General features: G+C 36.1%; 1 protein-coding gene across 1 annotated transcript in view; it reads right to left on the bottom strand.

Moving 5' to 3' along the window:
• The window catches only part of jakmip2 (janus kinase and microtubule interacting protein 2), a 39688-nt gene that overhangs the window by 17634 nt on the left and 9232 nt on the right, over positions 1–12822 (bottom strand). Inside the window, exons 2-12 of the mRNA XM_048166925.1 lie at positions 9392–9626; positions 7646–8143; positions 7216–7425; positions 5505–5603; positions 5125–5271; positions 2687–2827; positions 2549–2602; positions 2291–2413; positions 2057–2185; positions 724–807; positions 474–536 (exon numbers count right to left, since the gene is read on the bottom strand). Coding sequence (XP_048022882.1) covers positions 474–536; positions 724–807; positions 2057–2185; positions 2291–2413; positions 2549–2602; positions 2687–2827; positions 5125–5271; positions 5505–5603; positions 7216–7425; positions 7646–8143; positions 9392–9520 — 1677 coding nt within the window. The 5' untranslated portion in view covers positions 9521–9626. The remainder of the gene's footprint in view (positions 1–473; positions 537–723; positions 808–2056; positions 2186–2290; positions 2414–2548; positions 2603–2686; positions 2828–5124; positions 5272–5504; positions 5604–7215; positions 7426–7645; positions 8144–9391; positions 9627–12822) is intronic.

The raw sequence follows: 12822 nt of genomic DNA, 5'->3' as shown, positions 1-12822 counted from the left end.
CAGCCTCGGTGAGCATAAAATACTTTAAAAATAATCTTTAAAAAATATTCCAAATACTCATTTTAAATATCAAATCTTCCCAAACTTGTGAATTTGATACAATTCATAAGCATGATACAGATATTTTAACATATGTTATTACACTGTACTTACAAGTACCTGAATGAACTAGATTTATAATTACACTCTTGATCCTAAACCTAAACTTGTCCCTAAATCTACCCTTCAGACACATAATATACAGTGAGACCCAGACGTTTGATGAAAAATGATGGCGTTTAGTGACTTGTTTGTAACTGGTAACTGTCAAGGTTTATTTTACAATAATGACTGTACATTATGAGTCACCTCCAGTCATTGTTGCCCTTTTCCTGCAGAGGCTCATGAAAGCACCACATTAAGGGAATGATCTCTTTAGTTTATCATTGCTTTGTTCCTCCTCACAGTGTTGAGGAGACTGCATGTACACACACCTTATCCAGCAGCTCTTGATTGCGCCTGAGGAACAGTTGCTTCTCCTCCACCCATCTGGAGTCCTGTGAGGAAGAGAGGAAATGATATGGGAATTAGCCATACCTGTGCCATACTGAGACTCAGTAAAAATCAGTTTGTAAGTATGGAGAAACACTCAGCAAGATAAATACCACACTAGATATTGAACTCTAAATTATAAGTCACTGTGTGTGAATTTTGCATCACTAATACCAATAGAAAGACTTTTACCTGTCCTTTTACAGCAAGCTCTTTTTCCAGGTCTTCGATTTTAGCCTTATACCTCTGAGTGTCTGCCTGGAGCTGCTCATGAGCCTAAAAAACATGAAATCACTATGAAATACAACAGTACTTTACCTGACTATGAACTATATAGTCCAGTGGGTTCAATGTACCAGCAATGTGTTCTTCTGAGCACACTACCTTTCAGAAGCTCATTCACAGCTGTATGTTTCTTCAAATTTCAAGCACAAAAAATTGATGATTTTTTTTTTTTTTAGGGTTTTCCCATGAGGTTTTTTTTTTTTTTACTCTGACTCACAATTGCGAGTTATAAAGTCAGAATTGTGAGATATAAACTCTTTTTCTTCTCAGAACACGTTTCTTAAACACATTTTTTCTCAGAATTGCGAGTTTATATCACGCAATCCAGACATATATAAGATGCAATTATAAGATGTAATTGCAAGTGTATATCTTGCAATTCTGTCTTTATAACTTGCAGTTGTGAGTTTATATCTCGCAATTCTGAGAAATAAAGTCAGAATTCAAAAAAAAGACAGAATTATGTGATAAAAACATGCATATTGCAAGAAAAAGGCAATTCTGACTTTATAACTCGCAATTGCGAGTTTAAATCTTACAATTCTGAGAAATAAAGTCAGAATTGTGAGATGAAATGTCGGCATTACCTTTTTTTATTTTTTTTATTTAGTGGCGGAAATGAGCTTCCATAGGTCATTTTGATTTTATATGGTATGGAAAAAGTTTTAAAAGCTTTTTTTCCCAAATATCACTGATTATTAATTCATAAATACTTTAATGTTTTGGGGTTTGTAGCATATGACATTTAACAACTGGAACTAATCTTGTCATATCATACAAAATTATAATTATAACTGACCTTGACACATAATCATAAGGGTCTTCAGGAGTCCTCTGTATGACAGTGTGTGTGTGTGTGTGTGTGTGTGTGTGTGTGTGTGTGTGTGTGTGTGTGTATATATATATATATATATATATATATATGCATGACTTTGATTTGGCTCGTTAAAGTTTGTTTTAAATATTTATAATATTTTAACAAAACTGCTTCACTGCTTATTTGCTTTAAGAAATAACTACATAATAAGGTTTTCTTTTCAAAAATATTATGAAATTTCGATTGGCTAAAAACAGAAGTTGTAGACATTATGATCAAAGAAGAGGCATTTTACCATAAGTTTGAATTGCATTTTATCTGCTCAAATCAAAACAAAAACAAATAAAATCAGTGTCTTGTCTTTTAGTTCTGTACGCTGTTTAATGTTAATTATCTACAGCACAGACATCAGTTCAGGAATACCTTAGCCTCCATTTCAGCATCCAGCATGCCTCCCTTCTGCTCCTGTAGCAGAGCGTAGGCTCTTTGAAGAGCCTGATATTCCCGCGTCAACTGCTTAAACCGCAATTCGGACTCTTCAGCCGCCAGACCCTTAAGAAAAAGAGCATGAGAAATAATGAACATGAGAAATAATGCCTAACACACAGCATACAGAGGAAGTTTGGCATAAATGCAGGAACCTAAATGGATGTTCACCTCATCTAAATCTTCGTCTGGAGTGGCTGGGGTTCGATCCATGCGCAGAGAAGCCACTGAGGAAGTTTCCGAATCCATAGACTCTTCATCATACCCATAGAATGTATCTACAACAATATGCCTCTGCATGGGAAACGACAAGATGAATTTTGGGAAAATATGGACTTCATCATGGAATTTCAGTATCACTGGTTGAGCCAAAAGTTAAAAGACAGACTGCAATGTTTTGAAAGCAGGACTGAGAAAGTTACACTTCACCTTTATAGGTCTGCTTCGTTTATGCCTCTTCTTTCTCAAGAGTTTTTCTCTATCCTGAAACATGGAGCAGAAGAAAGATGTGATACATGGGTGTTCAGTGCTGACTTCTCACATCTCTTGTTCACAGGAAGTACTCACTCGTGTCAGATCATCGATCATACTCTGTTGCTCTAGCACTTGCAGCTTGAGGAACTCAATCTCTTGGTCATCGTTGGCCTGATCCAGATCATTCAGAGACTTGAGTTTCTTCAGTGGAGGATGGGATGTAATCTTTTCCTTCTGAACACGACAAAACAATAATGATACAACAGGATAAATGCATTCTGCACTCAGAATTCCAAAAACAAAGCAATAAACACTATATTTAAAATTTGCAAGAGATGTTTCTAAGCATTTTGTAGTGATCACATAATGATTATCCAATTATGGATAAAGCCATAATTTCTTCATAATTTGAAGAACTTGGTTGTGTACTTACTTATTATTGTTATTAGAAAAAAGGGCTTCCCTCCATAATTTGATAATCATTGAGCGATCACTTTTTGAACCTTTTGGCCTTCCATATCACAGACTGTTCTCATTTGTCTTGTGGTGCTTGAATGGTTTAAAAGCATTTGCATGAATAAGTGCATGATCATAAGACCTACAAGACAAATGAGATCATGCTGTTTCTGATATGGAAGGCCAAAACGTTCAAAAAGTGATCACCCAATGATTATCAAATTATGGAGAGAAGCAGTATTATATACAGTCATTATTGTATTTTGTATATACAATCCCGATTCCAAAAAAGTTGGGACACTGTACAAATTGTGAATGAAAAAGGAATGCAGTAATTTACAAATCTCATAAACTTATATTTTATTCACAATAGAATATAGATAACATATCAAATGTTAAAAGTGAGACATTTTGAAATGTCATGCCAAATATTGGCTCATTTTGGATTTCATGAGAGCTACACATTCCAAAAAAGTTGGGACAGGTAGCAATAAGAGGCCGGAAAAGTTAAATGTACATATAAGGAACGGCTGGAGGACCAATTTGCAACTTATTAGGTCAAATGGCAACATGATTGGGTATAAAAAGAGCCTCTCAGAGTGGCAGTGTCTCTCAGAAGTCAAGATGGGCAGAGGATCACCAATTCCCACAATGCTGCGGCCAAAAATAGTGGAGCAATATCAGAAAGGAGTTTCTCAGAGAAAAACTGCAAAGAGTTTGAAGTTATCATCATCTACAGTGCATAATATCATCCAAAGATTCAGAGAATCTGGAACAATCTCTGTGCGTAAGGGTCAAGGCCGGAAAACCATACTGGATGCCCGTGATCTTCGGGCCCTTAGACGGCACTGCATCACATACAGGAATGCTACTGTAATGGAAATCACAACATGGGCTCAGGAATACTTCCAGAAAACATTGTCGGTGCACACAATCCACCGTGCCATTCGCCGTTGCCGGCTAAATCTCTATAGGTCCAAAAAGACGCCATATCTAAACATGATCCAGAAGCGCAGGCGTTTTCTCTGGGCCAAGGCTCGTTTAAAATGGGCTGTGGCAAAGTGGAAAACTGTTCTGTGGTCAGACGAATCAAAATTTGAAGTTCTTTTTGGAAAACTGGGACGTCATGTCATCTGGACTAAAGAGGACAAGGACAACCCAAGTTGTTATCAGCGCTCAGTTCAGAAGCCTGCATCTCTGATGGTATGGGGTTGCATGAATGCGTGTGGCATGGGCAGCTTACACATCTGGAAAGGCACCATCAATGCTGAAAGGTATATCCAAGTTCTAGAACAACATATGCTCCCATCCAGACGTCGTCTCTTTCAGGGAAGACCTTGCATTTTCCAACATGACAATGCCAGACCACATACTGCATCAATTCAACATCATGGCTGCATAGAAGAAGGATCCGGGTACTGAAATGGCCAGCCTGCAGTCCAGATCTTTCACCCATAGAAAACATTTGGCACATCATAAAGAGGAAGATGCAATAAAGAAGACCTAAGACAGTTGAGCAACTAGAAGCCTGTATTAGACAAGAATGGGACAACATTCCTATTCCTAAACTTGAGCAACTTGTCTCCTCAGTCCCCAGACGTTTGCAGACTGTTATAAAAAGAAGAGGGGGTGTTGATGCCATGAAATTTAAAATCAACTTATTTTTCCCTTAAAATTATACATTTTCTCAGTTTAAACATTTGATATGTCATCTATGTTGTATTCTGAATAAAATATTGAAATTTGAAATTTGTATTTATTCACAATTTGTACAGTGTCCCAACTTTTTTGGAATTGGGACTTTATTTTGTATATAACAATAATAATTAAGTACACAACTGATCAAATTTTGGAATAATTAAGTCCCTTATGCTCACCAAGGCTGCATTTATTAGATGAATAATACAATAAAAATAGTAATATCTGACAATGTTACTATTTTTTGCATGGAATCCTTTCTTAATTTTTACCAATGTTGAAAACAGTTTTTATTATTTACTATGTTTTATTTATTTGACATTTAATGTGCTTAATATGTTTGTGAAACCGCCATAGTAAATAGAATAGGAACTCACCATCTCCATGTTCTCCTTGGTTATGGATTTCAGTTTATCCTCCATCCTCTGGAGGGACTGACTCAGTTCGTCATTTTTCTTATTTAATAATTTGTTCCTCTCCAGTAACGGCTTGCACTGTTTCTCTGTTTCCCGAACACGCTTCAACTGAGAGGAGCAAATCAGAGTGAATTATTCATAAACAAAAGACATGAAAAGAGAAATGTTTCCAAGACCACACATAAAAGAAGATGCATACTGTTTTTATAATCCTGTACAATCAAATAATAATTCCACAGTTGGCACAGCTTTAAAAAATAATAATAAATAATAACAATGATCCTTCACTGCGACACTAAGTGTACAGGAAAACTATAAATGACAGATCCATTAAAACATACCAGCTCATTTCTTTCATCCACTAGGATTGAATTACGGTCCTCCAGCTTACGAATGGTGGCTTTAAGTTCACTCATGCGTTTCTGGTTTCTTCTCATGTCCTAAAAGACATTCAAAAGTTATATCTGCACATTTAACATTTTCAAGCTTGAAACAATAAAGGAAAATGTATGCAGCAATGTAAAATGTTTACAATAATAACCAATATACTGGGAACAAAGCTGGCACAGTGCCACTCAAAAGCATTAGTGTCTGTATGTGTGGCTGTTACTGAGAAAGAGCACTTGCTTTTAAGACAGTCATTCAACCGGCTGTCTTACTAACAGTAACACTTCATTAATCTTAACTTAAAACGATACATTACAAGAAGTGACATAGCCATTTGGATTAGCCCTCAACTTTCAGTCAGTAACACTTTACTTCAATGTTCCACTTTAGACATTCTACTAACTACAGTATAAGTAACTTTGCAACTACATGTTAACTAGCAGTTATTAGAGTATTAGAATATCTGCTTACTAGGGCTGTCAAAATTAATGCATTAATGCATGCAATTAATTTTTTCAGTTTAACACATAAAAAATATTTAATGCAAAATTACACAGCATCCGTTTTTTCTGTCATAATTTGGCTAGAGTTACATTATATGATCACGCTCTTATTTACGCAAATACTTTTAAACCATTCGAGCAGCACAAGACAAACAAGAACGCGCTGCCTGTGATATGGAAGGCCAAATGGTTCAAAAATGTGACTATTAACATGTCAACAACACATAAAATATGTGTATTTCGTGCATATTCAACATGTATTTCAAACATTAAACACACGTGAAATACACATATTATATTTTTGTTGAGGTGTTCAAATGTTTTTGAACCTTTTGGCCTTCGATAGTCAGTGTGACATACACGACTCATGTGCACAGAAAGACACACACTAGAATCGAGTTCTCTTTCGCACATGAACAAACTATAACACACACAATTATGCCTGTTTTGTCCAGTATCCTCATACGAGCAGTCTTAAATGAGTTAAATAACGTCTTAAATGAACTTAAAGAGTTGAGAAAATGAGATGCACGTCAGATCTGTGTCATGTTCGGCAGCAGCAACTCTTAAAGTGACAGCAGCCTAATAAACCAGTTGCTGTGATTTCTGTCATTAATGCATTAAAAAATGAGGAAAATTGTAGCTTTAATAAGGATTAATCTACATTTTAATAATAATGTATGCAGTGAAGACTGTAAAGTGTTTAATAACTTTCTGTAATTTCCTACCTGTTAGACGGGACACAGGTAAATATGACATTTATTTAGTGTGTGCAGTAAGAGTTGTTTGCTATTCGAATCAGCAATGGAGTTTAAAAAATACAGACGACGAGGTTCAGGCTTTATTAAGCTTAATTGTGGAGAACGAAATCCAGCGGGAACTAGAAAGTCGTGCGCAGTCCTACATCACCGAACTAATCTTCTCGGTACTTTAGACCGTGATGGACACGCAGACAGCAACAGGTCTGGGGAAAAAAAGTTCCTGGGACAATTTTTTCCTGGTAATTTTGGTGGAAACTAAGCTTTGGTTTAACATTTTAGTTTTCAAGTTGAAGACTACATGTTTAAGACTGCAATGACTTTCACTACAAGAACATCTGCATATTCGAATGTACATTTGCGTATGTGCATGTGCATTTGTAGATTTGACAAAGTTTCTTTACCGGACTCCCACAATGCTCTGCTCCATCACCAGCGCGGCCGGGGATTTCTCTTTTTGGGCTACCCAGGTTGCATTCTGCCTCTTTGACCAGAAACAGCTGCTCATCAAGTGCATCCTTCTGTAGCTGCAACTTCTGCACGAAGCCTGTCGCTGTTTCCAGCTCTTTCTCCAGCGAGAAGATCGTTCTGTCTTTTGACTTGATCTCATCCACCTGGACAGTTTAACAAAGGTAGCACTGGGTTAGTCCAAAGTGGTCAGGGTTTGGCCTGTCAGCTTCGGTAGTTAGCACCTACCACTACAACATTATGCAGATCTAGACCTATAATACCAGAACCCCCCAGAAGTACGCAATATGAAATCTTAAATGACCCCTCATGTGACCACAGAAGTTATTAGACATTTCTACCTTTGAAATATGAATGATAGCTTACCAGTCGACGGATATCTCGCTCACAGTCCCACTTGATCTTGGTTATTTGTTCCTGGTGCGCTTGATGTTCAGTGCGCAAGTCACCTGCCTTCATCTTGTCGGCTATAATCATAGTACTAAGCGCTTCATCCGTCTGCCGTTTAGAAGACTTCAGCTCTGCTATTTCTTGCAGCAGCTTTACGCGCTCCTGGTCAAAGAACCGACGGGCTTCCTCTCTGGCCTCTAGCGTTAGCGCAGTACGTACTTTCTCGCCACTGCCATCGCGTAGCGCACTAAGTGCAGTCCGTAAGCGCTGGATCTCGCCTTCTTTAATCTTAGCTGTGCGGGCTAATTCCTGTTCATGCTGCCGTGTTAGCGATTCCCTCAGCGCAGCGAGTTCCTTTAACTTTTCTTCGTGCCAGCGGGCCCGTTGCTCTGTCAGCGCCGCAGTGTGCCGATGCTGCTCCTGTTCACGAATGCGCTTGCCTTCCTGCACCTTTTCTCGCTCCAGTTTGGTCACCTGCAGAAATGAGTTCATGAATAGCTGTACCTGATACCACAAGTACATCTTGGAGACGTCTATTTGATGTCTGCATTTACATCTGCAAGATGTATTTAGAGTGTTTGCTCATCTGCAATACGTTTCCTGTTAGATGTCATATAGACATTTAGAAGATGTCTTTAAGATGTTTAACATTTATAATGTATGTAAAATTGCTTTTTCTAAGATGTTTTTCAGATCTTTTTACACAGCAGATGCTTTCGAAATTAACAGATCTTTAGCAGACATCTTACAGATGTATCTGTGATATGATTTACATCTGGAAGACGTATTTTTTAGAGTGTTCCCAGATAGCACACATACGTCTGCAAGATGTCTGTTAAAGATCACTTCATCTGGAAAGCATCTGCTGTTCGCAAACATCTGATAGACATCTTTAAGATGTCAGTTTACATACATTCTAAACATCTTAATGGCATCTTCTAAACGTCTATTTGACGTCTGACAGGAAACGTCCTATAGACGTATTGCAGATGAGCAGACACTCTAAAAAATACATCTTCCAGACATAAACACACATCAAAGACGTCTCCGAGATGTATGTGTGCTATCAGGGTTTGCTCATCTGCAATACGTTTCCTGTTAGATGTCATATAGACATTTAGAAGATGTCTTTAAGATGTTTAACATTTATAATGTATGTAAAATTGCTTTTTCTAAGACGTTTATCAGATGTTTTTACACAGCAGATGCTTTCGAAATTAACAGATCTTTAGCAGACATCTTACAGATGTACCCGTGATATCTATCCCTGATAGCATGTGTACATCTCTTTGATGTGCGTGTATTTACATCTGGAAGACGTATTTTTCAGAGTGTTTGCTCATCTGCAATATGTCTACAGGACGTTTCCTGTCAGATGTTAAATAGACATTTAGAAAATGTCTTTAAGATGTTTATGATTTAGAATGTATGTAAACTGACATCTTAAAGACGTTTATCAGATGTTTGTAAACAGCAGATGCTTTCCAGATGAAGTGATCTATAACAGACATCTTGCAGATGTACGTGTTCTATCTTTGATGCCACAAGTGGTAGTGCTTTTAGTAATATTGCATTTAGCCAATATAAGTTCCAGGTGGACAAATATGGTAAAGCTGTTTTAATTATTTAGTTTGTTACTCCAGAAATCAGTACCTATGAAGGCTCATTCATTGTGAATGCTACACCTTCAGATTCACTAGTACCCTATGTAAATTTGCCTACCTTGCATTTTTCTTGATGCAGTTCAATTTGAATATCGGTTAATTTAGACCTGAGATCTTCATTGGCTGCCTGTAAGGCAGAGATGAGCGCTTCAGGCTTCTCGCCCTTGGCGCGGCCTTTCTTTGCCATTGGGTCAGATGTAGGGGTTCCTCAAACACTCTTATTGTCCATCACTTCAAGTTACAGTGTCATTTCCAGTTCCGTCTTTTCCTCATTATCCTTGCAGTCAGAATACCTGTGGGTGTAAATGGTAACACATATTTCTATTATGATTTACAGTAACAGTAATAACAGAGGCTCAACTAAGCATGCACACTGTAGACTAGAGCTGCACGATTAATCATTAAAAGATCGCGATCTCGATTCAAACACCCACACGATCTAATTCCCGAATGACAATGATTCACCTTTGACAAAATTATACTGGAATGGTAGGGATCAAAATCTCGTTTTGAAAGTAACTTTGTGCTTCAAATAAAGATTGTGTCAATTACATCGTTACACCAGTAGGTGGCGACAAGTGACTGTTAAAAATGTATTGGTTATTGAATCATTGATTCAAAAGATTTAGTTCAAAAATGCTGATTCATCCAGTAATGAAACAAGTGAAGTCTTTATGAGTGAGTCATTGAATCGTTCATTCAACCCGATTTTTTAAAATAATTCATTCTAACTAATTAAATATTTTTAAATAGATGCAGCAATTAATATTTTGTCAGCACCTCTGGTAAATTATGTTATTTTATTTAATTCTTAATTCTTAAATAGAATTAAATAATTTTATTTAATTCTATTTAAGTCTGTTTAGAATTGTGGGAGAATCGTGATTCTCAATTTATCCAGAATCATGCAGCTCTACTTCAGACAATTTAAACTGTAATAAAAAAAAAATTTAAAAAAAAGATGTCTCAAGCTTCAGGCACTTCTATGTCCCTGTGGTTTAAGTTGTTTTGTCCAGCAGATTTCAACTTCAGATTTCAATTTTTTGGTTATAAGAGGAAAACTTCTTGGTAACTTGGACCTTTTTAAAATGCTTTAAGTATGGATTTCATTGTACCAGACCAGGGGTGTCCAGTCCTGCTCCTGGAGGGCCACCATTCAGCAAAATTAAGCTCTAGCCCTAATTAAACACACCCAAACCAGTGAATCAAGGATCACTACAAACTTCCAGGCAGGTGTGATGCAGGAAAGCAGGCATCCAGGAGGGCCCTACACATTTTCAATCTTAAAAAAATGAAATAAATTAGTGAAATAAACAAATCATTTTAATATTCATTGGACTTTACATTTAAATATTTTTGGAATAAAATAGCCAACTCCATTGTTTTGCAAATTAATTTGAGATGTGGTGGGGAAAAATACAAAAATGAAAAGAATTTCCTCGTGATATATTTAACCCACTGGTGTTTAAAAAAATCTTTTGAAATTTTAAAATGTGCTACTTCATCGGAATCGTACGAAACTCTATGACTTTTATGGCAGTCACTATGTGACCACAAAAAAAAAAAAAAAACGATTCGAAAAAGCTAAATGGTCATTAAATAAAATAGACCCACTTGTGTTGTTCGCGTTCAAATGAATGGGAAATACACAAAAATATGAAAATATAGAGAATTTTTTTTTTTTTTTTTTTTCCGTGTACAATCTACAAATCATCCACGATGCAGAAAAAAGTGCACAGCAAAGAAGGGGTTGACACTCTAAAATATCAAGTGTGCAAAATAGATGCAAATAGTCTATAAAAAATATAAAGATAGTCTTTCTCTGTGTTCAGGTTTGGCTAGTAAAGTTAATTCAAAAACTGACACTTCAAATCAACATTTTAAACATTTACAACTAAACCTTTTCAAAAAGTCGTCTTTGAGAATGTCTAAATATATATCCAAATCCACAACTTACTAAAAAGAAGTATTCATGTATACAAATAAGCATTTATGTTTAAAAACAACTAGAGAATTTATTAGCCTTTTTATATAGAGATAATCTAGTGGTTACACCATGGCATTACAGATGTTTTTCTTTTTTTTTCTCTCTCTCTTACCAGAGGGCACTAATCTGCCTTCAAAAATTATATGTTAAAGGCATTTTAAAATCTCTATTTTAACATGAAATACTGCTTTAATTGAAAAGTATTATTTTATGTATTATTTTAAAAAGGATCACAATTACTGTATAAATATTAATTAGTACCATGAAATTTTCTCAAAATACAAAAGAAAAAAGAAAAAATATTATTGAACAAAAATATATTACATTGATTTAACTAAAAAAAAAAAAAAAAAAAAAAAGCTACATTTCAGGTGTTCGGTCACTTTTGAACAACACAAGTGTGACCCCCAAATGAACAATATGAAATGAAAACACTGATAGTAGACAAATTAAAAGAACAAGTAAAAATGTGAAAAGTGCAAAAAAATTATCCATGGAAATTTGCTACAAACGGTTTCAAAGCAAGAAATACTTGAACAGGTAACTATCTACAGTAGTACTATTAATAATAAACAGCTTTTCATTGTCCTATAGCATTTATTTATATATATTTCTGAGGAGACAACTGTAAACCGCAGAAGCTATTGACAGCATAGCCAAGAGTTGCCTTGACAACACGTGCAGTAAAGCAGTCTCCCACGCACACATGCTGTGTCACACAAGCAGTTAGATACTAAATCTAGGCTGCTGACTACACTAAACAACAGGGGATGCTGCTAGTGTCAACCACGCTCCAATGCCAAGCACACTGCAAGAGAGTCTTCTACAGTGAGACAAACTCAAGAAGACCTTCATTACATAAACAGACTATGTAGAGGCATTATGATGATTAAGAGATTGTGAATGATTATGATGATGAAGACGCGTAACGGTGATTAAGAGATTGTGAATGAAGACTGTGGCGCTTGTCTCTCCAGGTTCAGGTTCTGGAGCTGGTCTAACAGTACAACACACTAGCCACCTGAAGCACTACAAATAAGGCACAGTTAGAAGAGAAAATAAGATGTTCTGGTGGTACAAGACTGCATGAAGCATTCGACAAAGCATTGTGCACTGAAAATAAAAGCACCTAACAACACCTAAATGGCCCAAAAAAAAAAAAAATGAAAGGAATTCTTCAAATTATTTTGATCCTATATGAATTTAGTTCAAATTTTCGTTTGAGCTTCCGCAAGAACCAATGAGTTTCATTCTCGTGTGTTACGCAGCGTGATTGAGTTTCTATTAGGCATGTGACGGTATCAAATTTTCATGTTGCGATTAATTGCTGAAGCTTTTATCAAAGTATATGGTATTATCACGATATTAAAATAAGTTGCAAAAAAAGTGTTTAAGAACTCTTTTTGTAATAACAAAAATAACTCTAAATACAATAAAACAATACACAAAAAATATATAAATTAAAATTTTCAAACAGATTAAAGTGCAAAAGAATTAGGCTA

This window comes from Megalobrama amblycephala, linkage group LG18 (genome assembly GCF_018812025.1).
Source record: "Megalobrama amblycephala isolate DHTTF-2021 linkage group LG18, ASM1881202v1, whole genome shotgun sequence".
In the NCBI taxonomy this organism is placed as follows: Eukaryota; Metazoa; Chordata; class Actinopteri; order Cypriniformes; family Xenocyprididae; genus Megalobrama; species Megalobrama amblycephala.
This window is presented reverse-complemented; position numbering and strand designations above follow the sequence as displayed.